The following is a 20,371-nucleotide window of genomic DNA, read 5'->3' as shown; positions in this document are numbered from 1 at the left end:
ATGTTCCTCATGCCATTCTTTAACAATTCTAGCTGTATGGATTGGGGCATTATCATCTTGAGGTGAAGGTGTTTCCATTATTTTGTCCAACCCCTGTACATAAATATACATTTAATCATACACACATTCTTGGTGTACTAATACTACTGTAGATGGTCACGAATGTCTAGTTTAACCTCATAGCAGAGTGTGCAAACTTCTTCCATGAGGAGTAGACTGAATTGTGTTGTATTATTCGTGACCCCGCTGGCAGAGGGACACGCACAGCCCCGGCCCTCCCCTTTAAACACGCGCACACACCCCTTTAAACACGTCACTCTCCCGGCTGGCTGGCTGGCTGGCTGGCTGGCTAGTATCTGGCGGTGTGGTGTGTGCGGTCGGACTGTGGTTGTGTTTCAGGTCTGCTCGTGTTGATAACGACACACTTCGCATTTCACCGTGGAGAGATGGGAATTCGGAAGAAATGGCTCTAAAACAGACTGCCCTAACGCTGCTGGCCCTGCTCGGCTCGGTGGCTGTCGGTAACGGTAAGTTTGATTCCAACACCTCTCCGGCTTTTGTCTCGGTGTGTTTTCCTGGACCGGGCATCGCCTGTTGTCGCTCATCGTCATGGCGCTGTGTGTCGGGGATTTGGCTAACCGTTTCTAGCTAGCGTCGACCTCAAAACAATTCCTGCCCGCCTGACCTACTGTTAATTCAATGTGTTAGTTTGTGTTTGTGGGGTTGACTTATCGACTGGCAAAAAGGAGGCAAATAGTGGTTGTTGAACACTGAGCCGTGTAAAGTAGCTAAACCACAACAACAACAACATGGTGGGTCTGTTTGTGCCGAGGTGCCAGCTAACGCTCGCTTGCTAACTACACGAAACTATGTAAAGTTCAATGTTGTTTATTTTTTGCTTCGTTTCAGCGTTATATGACTAAAATGAAATTGTTTTATTGTGGTGCCTGGACTGACATAGGGACCATAATATCCCAGTGAGGTGTTTGTGTTGAAGTTATCTCTCCGTGGCTCTTATGCTAACATATTTACAAAACAATCTGCTCTCGGCTCGTGAAGGCTTATCTGTGTGTTGCCAGGGTTCAGCTCTCTGTAATGATATCTTGTCGGTTAAAACACATACGCACTGTGGTCGGTTTTGGCACATTTTGAGCAGTTTTGCACCCCGGGAGAGAGAGAAACGGGTCTCTGAATGAAGGCCTAACCTACTTTGTTGCATGAAATGTGTTTTTGATAGTAAACAGTGTCGGCTCTTCCATTGGTGTCCATTTGTAAGGAGTGAAAAGGCTGCTTAGTGGCCTCCAGCAGAAAGTGAATGCTGGCACAGGGTGACAACAGTCGTGTATTCAGCCATCCCAGACAGAAGTCAGAGTTGAAGTCTGGGTTCATTGTGATGGAAATGTGGCATGTGGGGTCTTTTGAGGCGCCAGTTATGGGCCTCCTTCACTTTGAGTCGTCCCCGTCTGCAGGAGCAGCTGATACCAGATCCACACCACACACCAGGCACACATGTGACACACCAAAGTTTGTCTGTGCATCGTGTCCACTTATCTTTGGTTTTCAGATTTTTTTAAATTTTACTCTAAGACCAGTCTTATTTATGGCAGTCCCACAGTTTTATCTATTTCATTAACTTTGTATTTGATGTACAGGGTGTCCCATAAGTCTCCATACATAGGAAAAATAAACGTTTCTTGACATAAACCATTTTTATTTATATAATATGCTCTATATGACTGCCATTTTGTCGGGAACACATTTCAATGGGTGTCCTCCACTGCTGAAGAACTATAAAGAAGAAATATAAAGAAATACATGTTAGAACCATATGTATTATGTCTCCTATGTATGGAGACTTATGGGACACCCTGTACTTGCCTTGTTGCAACTTGCCACCCCTTTTATAAACTGTCTAATTAAAAAAATCACCTGTGAGCCAGAATAAACATTGTGTCCGCATTGTCAGCCGAAGCATATGTTGTACTTTAAACAGTCGAGTCGTTCTTCCCATGAATAACAGAAATATTCCTCCCCCGCTCATCTCAGATAAAGGCACATTACCCTCAGGAGTTCATGTAAAGCATGCTGGGAAAACCATCACACTTGAGTGTCCAGTTTGTTTGTCTGGGTTACTCCAACATTAACAGTGAAGTGTGAGGGGAGAGTGGGGGTGGGTGTGTTGCCGAAGCAGACAGGGGGTGATGATGGGTTTGTCCAGCTGGCAGGGGCTGTCGTGTAATGGGGCCCACAAGTCTGTCTGGAGCCATGGTTTCACACCATGTAATGGATTACACCATGCAAGGGCTGAAACCAGACAAACCAGAAAGTAGGAGCACTAGCGCAGACTTCAGGCCTGTCAGTTTATTATGAGAAAACAACTCGTAGGTTTAATGAATCAATCACGTGTTGTTGATTTCATAAGCATTAGGAGTCACTGGTGTTATGGGTATTACATGCCTGCATGACGCAGTCTGCCTGGTTGCACTGAACACAGTAGCAATGTGATATGGGCACTGTCAACCACACTGCCGTGAGGTAGGGCGCGTCCCTCTTTCTTTTTTCCTTCCGCCCCTTCCTTTTTCTGTCTCTCCCTTATAAAAGGTCTGGGTGCTTTATCAGAATTTAATCTGTACTTTGTTATCTATGGTCCCACTTCTGTTTTCACTTACATGCTGCCACCACAGGGTGCTGAGGACAGCTTTGGCAAGGCCTGTTTTTTTTCCTGGTTAAAGAGAGCCCTTTGGTTAGATGAGCTCCTGCTATCTCTTGAACTCTGCACTCTCTTTTAGTGGCTCTTCCACATACTATCACCAGCCCTGCCAGAGTCTCGTCATTCTTTGGCGTGCCTCAGTGTAAATCAAAGACAGTGCGATTGGAAACAGAGAAAAGTCCTGTCTTCTCAACTTCTTCAAGGGAACTGCCTGTACAGAGCTAAACTTGGCTGCAGGTGCTGTTTAATGTCAAATCTGATGTGAAGAGGTTCAGGTGGAGGAAGCACAAGCTCTTCAAATTGGAACATGTGTACACCTGCCCAATAGATCAGAGCCAAGGGAATGTACAAGTAAAACCAAGAAACTTATTTGGTTCAAAGGTTTTTGTCTTAAAAGAAAGTGTGGACATGGGAGGTGGATAGACGGCTGTCGGTCCAGCTGGCTTTAGCTCAGAGGGGGAAGTTGTTTTTCCGTATCCTAAATACAGTTGTTGAGGCTTGTTCCAGATCGATAGAAGTTTTGGCTCTGATATTCCTGCAACTAAACTATGATTTCAGGTTATGTCCTGGAGGAAATGCTTCATCTTTAGAAATGTATGTTTACCAACAGTTACTCTTATGTGGCAGTGGGCCAGTCAGGGTCAGGTCAGGTCTGGAGTGGTCTAGTTTTCCCTCCGTAATGACCACTGTCGTTAATGACCTCCGTTGGCCCGGAGGCACTGGGTCCTAATTGCTTGAGCAGACAGCGTACCCTCTGACTGACCCGTTTCCCTCATTACTGATGCTGTACCACAAGGAATTACCCCCACTATAGAAGGACCAATTACACATTCAGTTACCTGCTTCTCTGAAATCTACAGCGGAAGTACACTTCATGTTTGTAGTGCACTGAGTATATACGTGTGTCTGTTAAAACAGTGCATGTCTTTTGTTCCATAACATAATGTGCTTGGAGAAGTAGAGTTGTTATTGTCACAGTACGCCCAGACAGATCCAGTAGCTATGTGAGTGCATGTCTATAGGGCTAAACCTGACACCCGTCCGCCATTACGTGTCTCTTTGTAGAGGTGTTTGATTTGTTTTTTTGGCTGCTGTTGGAATGCAGATTAGACCTGCTCTGCCTCGTAATTTTCTCCTCAATGGTATGCAGTGTAGTCGAGTTTTCTGCAATAATGCTTTAAACAATGAAATGCCATTATTGCTATGATTGAAAATAGATCATTTAGTGAGACGTACTTTTTCCCTTAGATACAGCATTCAATGAATGTTTTCTAATGTAAATAAAGGTAATTCTTCAGATATATTCACTTGCTTCTGACAGTAACATTATCTCCAATGGAGTCTTGTTAAATTTAGACAGTGTAAAAGCAGCATAAAAATGAGTGTTATAAAGTTACTTTTGCATAAATCACACACTAAATCAGGCCATGAATTGTATGCACTAAAAAGCTCCAACATTTTATTACAAGTGCAATGCTGTATGTTTTGTAAAAGTCTTATTTATAGCAGTAAAATAATATAGCAGACATCAAACAGTAATGAAACACAAAGACCAACATTAAGACATTAACTTTAGATTGAGTTACAGAAAGACAAAAATGTGCACATTTGCCAAGTGGAATATATTAAAACAAGAAAATAAGAATGTGAAATGCTATGGGTCACCATAAACAAATGTAAATAAAATGCACCATAGCATAAATAAAAGCCTAAAATCATTAAAAGTGGTAAAATAAAAAGTTATGGATAAAATCTCCTGTAAATATTTAACAAGGGGAGCTGGTTTTCCCAAACATTAAATGCGGTCTTAAAAATAAGCAGCCAAACAAGAACCTGACCTGATTAAAACAGTCTAAAATTACCTCATGTCTGTATTTCCCTGATCAAACTTTAAGTCAGCAAGGAGTTCTGATCTGTTAATACTCTAAAGGGCTTTTAATCCGAAGTCACATGGCAGATACATTGGCTTACAGGACAGCTACATACTGTAGAAATAATGTGGAGTTTAAGAATTTGAGCATCAGCATCAAATCCAAAGTGAGACTGTGCTCACACCTGTATGTCTTTGAACTCATCCAGTGACAGACAGACAGACAGACAGACAGACAGGATGGGATGTAGCCTGGAGGATGGTGGTTGGTAGAGATAGTAGAAGCAGCTCTGTCCCCAGAGACTTCACTTTAGAATCAGATCAGTAATCTGACCCTGAGATGCAGACAAAGGTAATGACTTTCCTCCTTCCCCTAGCATTGATTAGGACACAGTTGTGGTGTGTGCGTATGCGTGCGCCCTCGTGTGTGTGTTGCACTCAAACTGTCTGGTGGCGTCTGCTTGTCTTGATCAGCTCTCAGTCTGGTATCTGTATGGATCTAATTTCAGCCAGTGCATTTTGGTAATGGTGCTCTGCTCCTCGTACACACACAAGCGCTGACCATCTCTGTCTGCGTCGCTTCGCCCCCAGAAACCCACGCTGTTTGTGTAACCCACTGCCCTGCACTTAGAGTATTTTCCACAGGCTTCATCATCTTACCATACTGGATAGTTCACGTCTGTTGTGACAGGGCTACTCTGCACGAGTAGGTCTGAACAACGCCAGTGTGCACCCACTCGTACACAAAACACAGGCAGTGGGGTTAATGTGTGAAGCTGTTTGGAGTGAGACTACGCTGTGGTTTTTACTTTGGTCCAAGTTAAGGCGACGCTGGTTATGGCAACAATGTTTTATTAATCCCTTCCTCTCAGTGTCTGCCATTTCCTGTCTCAACATGAACGGAATGATAGGAACTTCACTCACTTGCAGCTCAAACCAATCGCTTTTAGGCGATATTTGTTCTCGCTTTTATTTCTGCTGTTCCCTTTTCCTGTTATTTAGCCCCTCCTGTAAGTCAAAGTCTAGACTGGGTTTTAATGATGGTCGCAGCTGGTCACTAGGGCCAACCCCGGTCGCAGCTGGGGGGCCCTGTAAGTCCCGCTCATTTGGCCCCCTGTGCTCCTACCCCTCCACATTGTCCTACCAGTCTGTGACCAGCCCCCACTTACACACACACACACACACACACACACACACACACACACACACACACACACACCCTGTCTGGACCAGAGCACACCCCCCAAAACAGTTGGGTTGTTACTGTTAACCCTGGCCAGTCCCCTGTGCCACCCATCCCCCCACACAGCCATACACAGCTCCCCCACTCCACTCTGCTCTTTGTTCGTGCAGGGGCAGTCCAATCCCTCCTCATGTCGTCTTAATCTCCACACAAAGGACCAGTGTAAGACCACCAATTATGTGGATACAAGAGCAGAGTTCACTCAAAAACCAACACACTCTGTGCCTCTTCTCAGATCATGTGTATTAAGGCCTGATATTATTCTTTAAAGTGTAGCTTTGTGGCACTCCATCTCTGAATCCAGTGAGATGTGCAAACACTTTTAACATCTGAGTAAATGGTTGTGGCCTGGAACCTCATACTTGGGCAATGTTTTATATAGTTTTTGTCTTTAATGCTTTTTATTTAGAGTTTACCAGCATCTTATGATGTTTTTTTTCTTCAAGTGACTTTGGTAATATGATCAGATGTAATGGCAGAGATTTGTTATCTGATAGGGATTTTCCTGCACACATTGTTGTCATTGTGGATTTTATCCATTAATTTCATAACTGATGAACCAGCACATTCTTTTTGGTTTGGATTGATTCCATTTTACTGGAATTAATAAACTTTTTTTTCCTGTAATAATGGTCATTTATATATATAAAAAAATCACATAATTAATTAAATAGAAGGGTATTAAACGCCTTCGCCCCTATGTAGCTGGGATAGGCTCCAAGCGACCCCCGTGACCCTAGTGAGGATAAAGCAGGTTCAGAAAATGAATGAAAGGTATTAAATTTTTTTTTATGTCTTTTTTTTTTTCAGCACAATAAAGATTTAATCATCACAAAAATTAACATGCAGATTTTGACAGCACTGTTTTAGATTAAGCATAACTATAATTAAGTATCTTTTGGAAATGAAAAGTCAAGTACTCAGTGTACAGTGATATAAATGAAAGTGTCATAAACAAAATGGTAATGGCAACATTAGAAAAAATACTGTATGAATGTGCTGGAGTTAAATAAAATGATCAATTGGTGGGATTGTAAGTCATTGTATTTACAAAAAAGGAGCATACGTAAGTGATTTCTTGTTGTAAGAAAGTGCATGCTGTGAGATTTCTCCAAACAGGCCAGCCTTTACGATGTTACTTGTTTGTGGGGAGTCATATGCTACATACGGGAAAGTCACAAGGTAGCCCTTAACGAAAGAGAGGGTTCACCACAAACCAAACTCTTGGTAGACCACAAACCCTCTATAGCAGACTCAAGGAGGCCCTGTGTGTGTTTTCAGCCATACTTGGTTTCCTTTCTGTGCTTCTGTCTGTATGTCTGTGTACCATCTGTCTACCACACACAGAGTCTCCATGATAGATCTTGCCGTTCATCCCGGATTATGGCACTCTTATCAGGTCACTGATAATGTATTGATGCAATATCTGTGTTGTAAGAGCCTTTTGAAAGCCACCATTTCTGTGAGTGAAATGAAGCACATAAAGTCCTGCAGACAAAAATTGGTTGTAATGTGAGTATCACATGGACAAACCCTTCCCCTCAGCAGTTTTGGTTTGTTAAAACACCTCTTACTTTGACAATGGATTGATCAAAATGGCTTCTGTCTAGACTTACTCTCTGAATATTGATTTATTTTGCAGTAACAACAGTCCTACAACAGAAGAGGCTGCAGGAAGTGGCAAATCATGTTGCTTGAATTAGATGATGGCTATGAGTGCAGTCTAGGACCGTAACCTACTGATGTCATCTGGTTTATTTACCTAAACTATTTGCTCCATTAATGGTGCTGATTAGTGTGATGTGGCACAGGACTTGTTTTTCTCTCTTTATCTTCACCCGGCCTGCTTCACCTCTGTGTAATCTGCAGGAAATTCCATTTGCATGCGAACCAAAGTGAAATCTGGACACACTCCACCAAGAGTTCCTGCCACTTTCCCGCTCACCTCCTGTGGAGAAAGCAACACACATCCACCAAACAGATGAGAAATGTTACTCAAACCCTGCTCCTCATTTCCAGTTACCACTGAGTGGACAAGCATAGACACATCAGCCAAAACACGCTACATACAAAAAATGCTCCCACACACTGCAACCTCCCTGAATTCATTTAAGTGAAAAACACCCATATGACAGCAGGGTTTGTGGTTTTGGCCACTTGGATGTTACATGCTGATGGTGCAATCACTGTATCAGTCATCCTGTTGAGTGTTTTTTTTTTTTTTTTAACTGATCTGTAATTTGGGCTACATGGTGTGAGGATCTGCTTTTAAGAGAGACTTTACAGATTGTGTCAATTAAGTGAACAACAGCCCTGCCAAAAACGTTCCTGCTCATTTAACATTCATTTTAAATGGCCAGAGGATCAGTGTAATTATTTTATAGAAAGCAATGCATTATGGGTGATTGTAGCATTATAATTGCTCTTCTAGTGAGTTTAAGTCCATTAATAGTAATTTTTTAAGCATCTGTCCAATCTTACTCTTTGAAGACTTTGAACTATTTTTGTTGTGACTTCTAAATGATTTTTCTCTACATTTAACATTTCCTAAGTGGTTTATAAGCATTCATTATTTTTGTTTTCCATTTCTCACTGATTTGGGGTATTTTTTTATATTTAATTTACTGATCATGTAGATGTTCATAAAAGCTCAGAGTAAGTTGAAAGGTTATAATGTGTTAACAAGGGAAACTGGAAAAAAATTTACTTATCTAGCGAAATATATACTAACATTAACTGAACATAAAAACAGCCATTTACATCCACTGTCCTTTGTCAAACAACATGGGTTTTATTGGTGAATCAATGGTACAGAAGATGACCCTTTCCACATTCACTACGGATTCTCAGAATGTACAAATAGGTTATATCTGATCACGCTGAAAAACTGAAGTTTTCTGAATTATTACATGTATTGATATGATTAGTTGTTCAGAAGAAACATTTAGCTCAGTAGATGTTTTGAGTTGCCATTGGCTGTTTAAATCAAAGTTTTTGGTAATTCCACTGTAAACAGCAGAGTCTGTAACTTACCATTTCCTTCTGCTTAAGAAATAGCTGATAATAAATGATTTCATTCTGTGATGTCCAGTAACTCATGAACTGCTGGTCCCCTCTGTGTTTTACATGCACTAGGCCTGATTTACACACATTTTGCCTAAGCAATAATGCAAAAAACAACAGAATGTAAAAATGTTTGTGTTTTTTTTTTTTTAGGAAAAGTGTGGCAGATTAGACTGCCATAGTCTAGGATATTCATTGAAAACACAGGAATTGTCACAGATGATTGGAAAATGTGGACTACGGGGTTTTCCACATGTTACCGAAGCCTTTTGGGTTCCCGTATTTTCCCTGAATTTAGTTGTGAGGTATTTACATAATCAATTTACATTGTCTTCAGCCACAGTTTTTACCAAATCTCTATGTTGCTGCTGTGAACTGTGAAATTTCCCCATGGTGGGATCAATAAAGTCTTATCTTATCTTACAAAATTCTGGAAAAACCAGAGCCGATTAAAATAAACATCAGATCTAGAAAAAGTCATTTAGTCAATACTGATGCTCTCTGTGTTGAATTCACATTAATTTGTGTAGGAGGGTTTCACACTGCACCTCGGTCTTATAAAAATTGGTAGAGTCCTGGTCTAGTGTTTACGTCATCAATGAGATGAGCTGTTTGGGGTTTCTTCTAGCTGTTGTTAATCTATTGGAATGGTTTTGGTGCAAATTGTTGAGTGTTAAGCAACAGAAACCCATCACACACAGCCTGAGTCCTGCAGAAACCTCAGGAGAACCCCTTATTTGGCATAAGTTAAAGGTAGCCTACAATTTAGAAGAGGTGAGGTAAAAAATTTACTTTATGTTGTGGATTGTGACTCTACTTTAAAGTTATGCAAACTTTTGGCCAGATCACTAGTCCTATCTGTAATGAGTAAAATGTGGACAGGGATACCTTCTTTGGTTGAAGCATTATTTAAAGTCTGCTGACACCTTTTGACAATAAGACCCAAGTTGGAGGGGGATCAGTGAGCTCATCTGGTGAAGAAACCCTCAGGAAAAGAGACAGAGGATTAGAGGAAGCTTCCCTCCACTCAAATCTTTTCTTTTCTCTGAGCCACATATTATCAGTGGTCCAACCGCTGTTGAGCCTCTTTTGTGAGTATAAATAAGGATTGAAATTCCTGTCTGCTTTGTCTCTCCTCCTTGGTTGTTATTGGTACATTGGTCTTGTCTTCACTAAGTCCACAGCGATTAGTCTTGAGTGGTCCGCCATTTGTTCCGACTCTCGACCTGTCACGCCTCACTCACAGCCCTGTTGTCACTCGGACAATTCGTCTTTTACCACAGAATCGGGTTTAGTTGATCTGAGGCGCTCTGCTGTATTTTTCCCATGTGAAAACTGGTCCCAGTGTCCCACAGCCTGTCCTGGTCTTGCCAAGCGCTCAGTTTGGTAGTACGAGACCTCGGAAGACGCCTTTTGTGCTGACCTTCCTCTAAATGAGAAGCATGTGTGCTATGACTCAAAATTACATTTAACTCCAAATCTAATCAGTTTGCAGTTTCTTGCTCTCGGGGTCGCTCAGGCATCTCTGGTTCAGTTTTAGATGTGGCAGACTTGTGATTTTTTTGTTTTTGTTTTTTTTGTTTTAACCTCATTTGAACATGTAGAAGATGGACCACCATGGTTTTATTATGGCAGCGTCAGGAGCTCTGTTGTGTCCAATTTAATAGGTCCCTGTGCAGGACTGTGCTGTCTGTGTTTAATAAAACTCCTGTCTCATTAGCTTAAACAGTGGCAGCTCTCTGTGTCGGTGTGAGAAAGACAGAGCAGTGGTATGAAGGAGAATGCTGCATTGGGGATTTGGCAGGAGCGCTTCCCTTGTTGGGTTTCACTTTGTCTGTCCCACCGGGCAGGTCCGTCTCCACCCAGTGTGTTTGGGTTCATCTGCAGTAAAGGATCTGATTTCAGGGCTGTCTGGTAGCTGCTGCTCAACCCTCAGTCCTGTGTCTGCACGTCACAAAATGCCTCCAACTGTATGGGACACTACAGTTTTTGCGTCATGTCTGGATATGGTGGGGTTACGAGGCCCCCTGCTGGATAAAAAAAAGAAGTAAATGTCAAAGAGAGTAAATCTGTCCCTGTACTACAGACACGTTTCTATGTTGCGTTGTCCTGTGATTGTACTTATTTGACCAAACTATGGTGGTTTTTGCACAGTCATGATAATCTGCATTTACCTGCATTAAACAGTTTGATGAAACTAATAGAGGCGTCATATTTCAAAAGTATTTACACTTTGTTTTCCACCATTTGATATCAGAGTTGGGGTCTTTAAATAACTTCATCTCAAGTTGCTTAAGTTCTATCGGCACTTTTCATTATTATTTATTTATTTATTTAGTAAGAGGATCAGCAAACAGAAATGCAATTTTAATTTTTGTTGATTGTTCACTACCAAACAGCTTTTCTTTGTTATAAAGTTTACAGTATGTGTATAACTGGGGGGGGGGGGGGGGGGGGGTTCTGTGTGGAGTTTGCATGTTCTCCTTGTGTTTTTTTTTTTCCAGGTACTCCACTTTCCTCCCACCATCCAAAGACATGCACAAATTGGTTAAGATAAATTGTGCATAGGTGTGAATGTGACAGTGATTGGTTGTTTGTCCCTGTGTCAGCCCTGCAATGAATTGGTGACACATCCAGGGTGTACCCCACCTTCACCCAAAATGTAACTGGGATAGGCTCCAGCACCTAAAAGTGATAAAGCAGTTCAGAAGATGTATGAATGAATGAGCACCACTACATGTCATAAGTAAAAGATCTCATCTCAGATGCTGTGTACCATATGTTGTGCTATATATATATATTTTTTAATTGATTTATTTCAAATATGAATATGATACAAGCTTCCTGATTACTACTATTTGACTTCTTTGCACAACATAATATAGAAATGAAAATTCAAGGAAGCATAAAATAGTGATACACGCAAAAAGAAAGAAAAAAGTCATTCGAAAAGGAGTGAGAAGAAGCCTAGCTTATTAGCTCTCACCCCTTTGTCTAAACCGACAATATGTACATATATACATACATATATATCCATATACGTACACATCTATCATCTATACACATATACATATATACACACACACATATATATATATATATATATATATATATATATATATATATATATATATGCTTACATATACACATCCACATATGTCATATACACCTACATATACATACATAGATACACCGTTACATACATACATTCACATAGGGTTCTCTGCCTCTAATCTCTATGCTATATCAATAAATTTTGCAGTATGTATTTCTGAATATGTCTACCCACAAGTGACACATGTATGACTTCAAAGCATAATATAGTGACAACACAGCAGTATGTCTCATCTGTACTCACTGTGCAACATGTACTTAAAGAAAAAGTAGCTATGCAACTTGGAACAAACCTGTAATTTAACTGATGTTTCTCTCTGTTCTTGCAGCTCTTCGTTGCAACTGCACTAACTGTGAGAAGACAGGCTATGAGTGTGAGACAGATGGCGCCTGCATGGCCTCCACATATTACATCCAGGGGAAGGAGCAACATGTACGCATCTGTATTAACAAGGACAACCTGGTCCCCCCTGGGCAGCCGTTCTACTGTCTGAGCGCCGAGGGTCTGCTCAACACACATTGCTGCTATGTAGATTACTGCAACAGTATTGACCTGAAGGTCCCTGGTGAGTTTCTGTCATCGCATAAACAAAGCTGAAATGATTAAACCTGTTGAATTCAAAGTCATATCTTCATTTTTTTTCTTTCCCCTGCTCAGTTCCAACAAAAGAATGGACAGGCCCAGGAAGCTCGTGGGGGCCGGTAGAGCTGGTGGCGGTCATCGCGGGACCTGTGTTCCTGCTCTGTGTGCTACTGATGGTCGGCGTGTTCCTGTTCCAGTACCACCAGAGAGCCTACAGCCACAGGCAGAGGCTGGAGGTGGAAGACCCATCCTGTGACCATCTGTACCTGGCCAAGGACAAGACTCTGCAGGACCTCATCTACGACATGTCCACCTCCGGATCAGGCTCTGGTCAGTGTCCATGAAGGCAGCGGGAGATACTAGACAAGACACTGATTTTGCTCTGGTCAATGTTGTGTTTTTATTGCAGCGTCTTAATTTTTTTATAAGTTTGGACTGGTTTTGGTGATAAGATTAAATTTGTTAATCTTTATGTAGGTGGATATTTAAACATATTATGTAGCATATTTTGTAAACCTTTACTGAATAGAGTAATATATATTGTATTAACCCTCGATAACCTACCAAAACCATAACCTGATATAAAATGTGTAATATCTTCTGAACCACTAATCCTATTAATACATTGAATAAGTCAGGTAAAATTCAGTTTCTCAGCTTGTAAGCAGCATAAAGGTATGGCTCATTTGGGTTTTTACTGGTGAATCAATGTTGCAGAAAATGACGGCACCTCTGAACATCCATAGTTTGATAAATGTCAGTGGGTATAGTTGCCTTTGTAAACATTTAGTTAATGATAGAATGTGCAGAAAAGTCACTTTTTGTTTTTTCTATTTCTATGTAATAACCTTCAAATTTTCTCTGAACTCCTATGAAGTAAATAGTAAATGACTGCATTTTTCAGTGACATTTTTCAGAGGATGATATAAGAAATGGTGATAGATCATTTAGTTAAATGTAGAGAGAAATTCATTGGGGAATCACCACAAAAATTGTTCTAGGTCTTTAAGGGTTTAATGACAACATTGAATGGTTTATATTCTTAATACATTTTGAGTTATACACTAATTTTTTTTACTCATCTTTCCAATTTTTTATTCAGAATCATTGTTGTATGTGTTTTCAGTATAGTACGTCAATGTATAAGATATAAAAGTACAATTTTCTGGTCTGTATCAGACCTTTTATTGTAATGTAACAGGAGTAACCCTCATTTCATCTCCTACCTTCTCCAGTTCAGTATTTCCCTTTGCTGTTATTCTCATTTTCCTCTACAGTTTTTGTTGCCTTTTTTTTTTTTTTTTTTTTTTTTTTTTTTTGTTAAAAAGATGTATTTTTTTGGCCTCCTCCACCCTAATCTGTGACAGTGATAGACTGTAATATGAAACAACACTGTCATCACACAATATGCGGTATTTCATTATGTCCCACAGCCCTGGTAACAATATCATTAGCCAAACAAAGACATTAATATGTCTGTCTACAAATGCCAAACAAGTAATTCTCCTGGTGCAACAGTGTGAAATTGATCTTGACCCTCAGTCGGCCACATGTACTACATCTACAAAATGAATGTCCATGGAGCTGACAGTGTGTGTATGCTGCCCTCTGTAGGTTTGCCCCTGTTCGTGCAGCGGACAGTGGCCAGGACTATTGTGCTTCAGGAAATAATCGGGAAGGGTCGTTTTGGCGAGGTGTGGCGAGGGAAGTGGAGGGGAGGAGATGTAGCTGTGAAGATCTTCTCATCCAGAGAGGAACGCTCCTGGTTCAGAGAGGCGGAGATTTACCAGACAATCATGCTGCGACATGAAAACATACTGGGATTCATCGCAGCAGACAACAAAGGTAAAGACATGTAGAAAGACTCTGACACATGGGGTTTTATGCAGTGAAAACATATGTAGGTGAATTTCTACCAGGGACTTTTAAAGAGCTGACTTTGTTCTCCATTTTTACTCAGAAAATACCATTTTGAAATTAATATTAATTTTTATTTAGTCTTCCAGTTTGTTTTTTAAGTGCATAAGTAGATAAGTAGATATTAATTTTATTGAGCACCATGAATGGTTAACATTGGAAGAAAACGAGGCTGATTTTCATCTGCGTTTCCATTTCCTTTTACTTTGTTTCATTATTCATTATAGTGTTGAAACTGTTATAAAATCACTTTCCACTGCAGTATTAAGTCCACGTTCACACCGCAGGAAAGAGTGGTCCAAATCTTCAAATCTTACTTTTTTTGGCCATATGTGCTTTTTTTTTAATGACAGTCATAATGCAATTTTTTTTTTTTCTGCTCAGACCCAGGACACTTTCATATGTGGTCTTACATTGAGGTGGGACCTTTATAAGATCCATATTTACCTCCATAAACACGGTGTAATCTGTGTGACATCATGTTTATTCTGTGCATGCGGGGCCGCTGACTGTTCACACATCAGTCTGATGGCAGATGCATTTATAATGTGAACAACTACATAAAAAACATCGTATTTCAGCAAAAAAAAACAGACTTGAGAGTTAAGACCTGCAGTGTGAACGTAACTGTAGTTTCTGTTAACTACATGAACTCTGCTCTTCGGTCTGATCTTTGGAGGATTTGACTGTTTCATGTTTCAGTGCGTTTTGTTCTTTTCTCTTTCAGACAATGGCACTTGGACTCAGCTGTGGTTGGTGTCAGACTATCATGAGCACGGCTCTCTTTTCGACTACCTGAACCGCTACTCTGTCACCATAGAGGGCATGATCAAACTGGCGCTGTCAGCTGCCAGCGGCCTGGCACACCTCCACATGGAAATCCTCGGCACTCAGGGTGAGATGAGCTGTCATCTTAAGGGCTTAAATACGACTTCACAGCGGCAATATTGAAGAGCGCACAGTGTTTATTTACGTACAGCCAGCCCTTGCTATTTCTGTCAAGCCCTCTGCGCTAACGTAGCAATGTGTTCTCCTGCAGGTAAGCCCGGCATCGCTCATCGGGACCTCAAGTCTAAAAATATCCTGGTAAAGAAGAACGGCATGTGTGCCATAGCTGACCTCGGCCTGGCAGTCCGCCACGAGTCCATCACAGACACAATCGATATAGCACCTAACCAGCGCGTAGGGACTAAGAGGTAAATGATTCCATATCACAGATCCCAGAGAAACACAGCACATTATTTATAGATAGACTTAGATAGACTTGGACCTAGATAGACTTTGTTATAGATAGGCTTAGATATAGATAAACTTAGGTCAAGATAGGCTTAGATCTAGATAGGCTTAGTTCTAGATAAACTTAGATCTAGATGGAGTTTATTTTGAACATAAGTAGGCAAAAGAAATCACCAATGTAAACAGGACACTCCAATACATGGAAATACATCAACCAAAAAAGAAAAACAAATGTAGAACTATGTCATTGTGGCATTTTAACAATACTTCGTCTGAAAAGGAAGATGCTAAGCTTATATGGTCCTACCCCAACTTTAACTTTGTGAGAGTAATGGGCTGACTTTAAATCAAATGTAGGTGTGACACTCATCGTCCTTTGTCCTCTACAGGTATATGGCCCCAGAAGTCTTAGATGAAACCATCAACATGAAACACTTTGATTCCTTCAAATGTGCTGATATCTATGCACTGGGCCTCGTGTACTGGGAGATTGCACGTCGCTGCAACACCGGAGGTGAGATGCAAACACGAGCTGCAAAAAACATACAACGTTCACTATGTTTGAATCGGGGTGAATGTGAGACTGACCGACGCTGTACCCACAGGTATCCACGAGGAGTACCAGCTGCCCTACTACGACCTCGTGCCATCTGACCCCTCCATAGAGGAGATGAGGAAGGTGGTGTGTGACCAGAAACTGAGGCCCAACGTGCCCAACTGGTGGCAGAGCTATGAGGTACAAGTCACTCTGATGACCTGAAAAGCTGTTCACGACAAACAGCATTGATGTCATGACGCTAGTGAAGCAGCTGAACAGGTTTTAGATGATTTGTGTTGAATTGTTCTGTTAACGGAATGGGTAGGATTTAACAGGTCTGATGAATGACCCAACATTTTCATTTACTTTTATCCATTTTATTAACATCACAAATGTGATTTGCCATTCAGTTACTTTAATAAATGTTCTAGAAAATATAGTGTTTTGATTCAAAAGATATTTAGTGAGGCAATGTTTTGATGAAATGTTAAAAAAAGTTTTTGGACACCCTTTAAATTTAACATAATATCAAATTTGAAATATTTACGAAATTTTTTGTGTGTGTTTCAAATGGTGTGGCTACATTAGACACACACAAATGCAGTTTTTTGTTGTTAACAAGAAAAAAAAACTAAATTCTTGACAGTTTCAACATGTCATACCCTTGATGTGTTTCACTGAAGAGTGATTCTTAATGCAGCATATCATAAATGCACTTTCTTCCACCGCTGTTCATTTAATTTGACATGATGACTGCTTGAAACCCATTTTATTGAGTATCAGATCGTTTTACTCATAGGGTCTTCACAGCTTCTTAAAGTGTCAAGTATCTCAATCCTTAAAGACTCAGTTTGGATCATCATAATTATTATTATTAGTAGTAGTAGTAGTATTGCATGCATTTGCATTAATTTGTCACTTTTAAATATGTTTTGGGAAAAATATTGTATTGATCACACTGTAACAAAACTAAAGCAAAATGCAAACCACAAAAGTAACAATGGAGAAGTAATAAAGCACTCACATACACATTGTGTGAATATAATGTAAGAGGAGGTTTAAAGTAAATTGTGGGATAGTGATTTTCCTTCATGTCTACACAGATGTTTAACAGTGTTGATGTAAAGTAGATCTGAAGTAGTAAATGCTGATGCGTCGTGTTGTCGGTCTCGTCCTGACCCATGTGTCATCTGTGTGCAGTCGCTTCGCGTGATGGGGAAGATCATGAGGGAGTGTTGGTACGCCAACGGAGCGGCCAGACTGACGGCTCTGCGCATCAAGAAGACTCTGTCTCAGCTCAGCGTGGAGGAGGACGTGAAGATGTGAGCGACCCGGCGGCGACGGGCGCGCTGGAGACGCACAACCAGACCACACTCCCGTAGAAAACGAACACTAAAGACAGACTGCAAATGAAAACCCTGCCAGTTTTAAAGCCACACTCCAAGTTGTGACAAGGCCTACCTCACCTTTTTAGCCAAAACTACTGAGAATCCCCCCCCCCCCCCCCCCCCCCCCCGTCCTGACTCCGCCCCCTCTCTCGCCTCCCTTTCATCCCCAGTGTCTCCTCCTTGGTCCCTCCGACCCCCTTCTCCACGGGCCACAACACTACAGCACTACCACTGTTGATACCATCACACTCAACTCTTATTTGACTTTTTTTTTTTTTTTTTTCTGTTTTTTTTTTTGTTTGTTTGTTTCCCATGGCAGGAATTCTTACCATTGTACACTGACGGGATTTTTGTTTGATTTTTTTTTTTTACCTCGGAGATAATCCCATGACAGACTCCCCTTTACCAGGAGCACATCATGGGTTTTGAGTTGCAAAAACACTGCATTTGACATCATATTGAGTTGGCCATGCAACATCACATCGTGTCGCTGTGAGTGTGTGAGAGGACGGGGCTGAAGCACTGTTTATAGTAGTGTGTGTGTGTGTGTGTGAGAGTGGGCGGGCGGGTGGGTGTGTGACTGTACCAGGTGTCCGGACTACTAGCATGTTAAGACGTTCTCCGGTTTAGGCTGTAGTTCATTAGACAGACTCTGTTGTCGGACTTTCCATTAATAAGCATGAACAGCCAGATTGTGCTTTTCTTCTGATCCCTCACTTGAATATCCTATGAAAAATGACAAAAAAAAAAAAAAATTAGTTGCACTCAATTGTAGCTTCTTCCTCATCATGCGTGAGACCCGGGTGCGACTCAGTCCTGGTGTTTTTGTTAGAAACGTGGCAGGGAATAATGTTAGGGATGGTTGATTTTTTTTTTTTTTTTTTTAATTTATTTGTTGATATTTTTTTTATGTCATATTGATGAACACTGTGAGACAAGACGAGACAAAGCCAGAGTCTTGACGTGAAATGTAACCATCGTAGTTCAGTCAAAGTCTTCACCACATCTCGGAGCGTAGATTAGGGGTCGTTACATTCATTAAAAAAGAAAAAAAAAAAAAAAAAAAACATCTACGAGACACTCAGTTGAAATACGGATGTAGCCATAACCCCGCTGGTGACAGGCAATGACATCACGCACACTGAGCAAATAAGAGGCGTATGAAACGGCAATGAAAAGACTGTTTCCAAGTCATTTTTGTGTTTTGTGTAAGGACATTACAATGGGTGTTTGTGTTTTTGTTTTGTTTTTTTTACTTTAGACACTACTGATGATGGGTACATATGATTTGTATATAAAACATGCAGATTTTGTTTTCTCTCATGCCACGAGCGCCAGTGTGACATCTGAACAGTGATATTTTTTTTGTTTTGTTTTTGTTGTTGCTTGAATGGTACTTTCAGAAATCTGTCATTTGCTCTGTCTGCATGGTTTCCAACTGTGCCAGAGAGACTGTGTCATCTGCTGGATTTTTTTATTTTTTACTTAAATCCTCTCATGGCAACTCAGCGGTACTACTGATCCCACATAATTTTGCTGCAACGTCTGTTTTTTTTTTTGTTTTTTTTTGTTTTTTTATTATAAATATATCTATATCTATATATTATTGTTGGAATTGCTTGTGGAGTTCTTTTCAGGGCTCAGTATCGCAGATCTGCTTCTACATCATGTCCTCTGGGGTGAACGTGTGTTTCTCATTGACACTGGAATATTTAGGAGTGACATGTTAACCTTATTCTGATACTGCCGATAGGTATTTTTACTCAAGAATAAAGACAACTACTGACAGTAAGTCACATGGATTCAGGAGGAAAATACATGTATGTTTAGATATTTTTAAAAAAAAGTAGTTCAGAGACTACCTTAGACATGCTGTAAAGTCAAACTGCATGTTTTCCTTCTTCTTTGTCTGTTTGGAGACAAGGTTATGAAAGTATTACACTGACATTCATCATCATCGGGCTCTGCACTGTTATGTCCACACGGGCTTTAGTTCATATTAGTCATGTCACAGTCGTCAACACTTGATTCAGAATCCATGTGTCATGTTTCGTACCCATTTTGCATGTTGTCTCAAACACTGGGGCCTCTGCACCGAGGTCGACGCCTTCAGGCTCGTCTTTCCCTCCTACCTGTTTTCGTTTTTCGTTCAGTTTTTCTTTTTGTTCAGGTCATCGGCTGCGTAACCCCAGAACTGTTGCTGCTACTGTTAACATGGGTAGAACAGAGCGAAGTGGAGAAGGAGCTGGGAGGAAAAAATAAATAAAATAATGGGAGACTGCTGTCATTATGGAACCAAAACTGTCCAAAACACTCCTGTCCCTGTTTTTGGTTTGTTGCCATGGGTATATGACCATCAGACATCCCATTCATGAGTAATACTTCGAGGTTTCAAGAATCATTGTGCAAATCTTTTTCGAAATTAGTTCAAAGTGTATATAGATGATATACAATAAATTCCTTTTTTTTCTTATGTGTGTGAGTTCGACTGTGTTGTCTCTGCATCGTACATGGAACACTTGACAGATTTCAGCGAAATTGTGGGCCGCTTCTGGCCAAAAGGGTATTGTTAATCGTTTTCTCGTCTGTCTGCCCTTCCAACGACGTAATCACGTTACTGAAGAATACTTAGAGATATCTGCACCACATTTATACTGTGGATGCATCTTGGCATGGAGCAGAGGTCACCATGACCTACTTTTTCAAGGT

General features: G+C 40.7%; 1 protein-coding gene across 1 annotated transcript; it reads left to right on the top strand.

The window, feature by feature from the left end:
* The first annotated feature begins 345 nt into the window (after positions 1–345).
* Positions 346–19,933, top strand: acvr1ba (activin A receptor type 1Ba). Its single transcript, XM_030139072.1, has 9 exons — positions 346–527; positions 12,330–12,566; positions 12,659–12,913; positions 14,198–14,428; positions 15,228–15,395; positions 15,540–15,696; positions 16,126–16,250; positions 16,342–16,472; positions 17,475–19,933. The coding sequence occupies exons 1-9, from the start codon at positions 464–466 to the stop codon at positions 17,598–17,600; spliced, it is 1,494 nt and encodes a 497-aa protein (XP_029994932.1). The 5' UTR covers positions 346–463; the 3' UTR covers positions 17,601–19,933.
* The last annotated feature ends 438 nt before the right edge of the window (positions 19,934–20,371 follow it).

This window comes from Sphaeramia orbicularis, chromosome 7 (assembly GCF_902148855.1).
Source record: "Sphaeramia orbicularis chromosome 7, fSphaOr1.1, whole genome shotgun sequence".
In the NCBI taxonomy this organism is placed as follows: domain Eukaryota; kingdom Metazoa; phylum Chordata; class Actinopteri; order Kurtiformes; family Apogonidae; genus Sphaeramia; species Sphaeramia orbicularis.
This window is presented reverse-complemented; position numbering and strand designations above follow the sequence as displayed.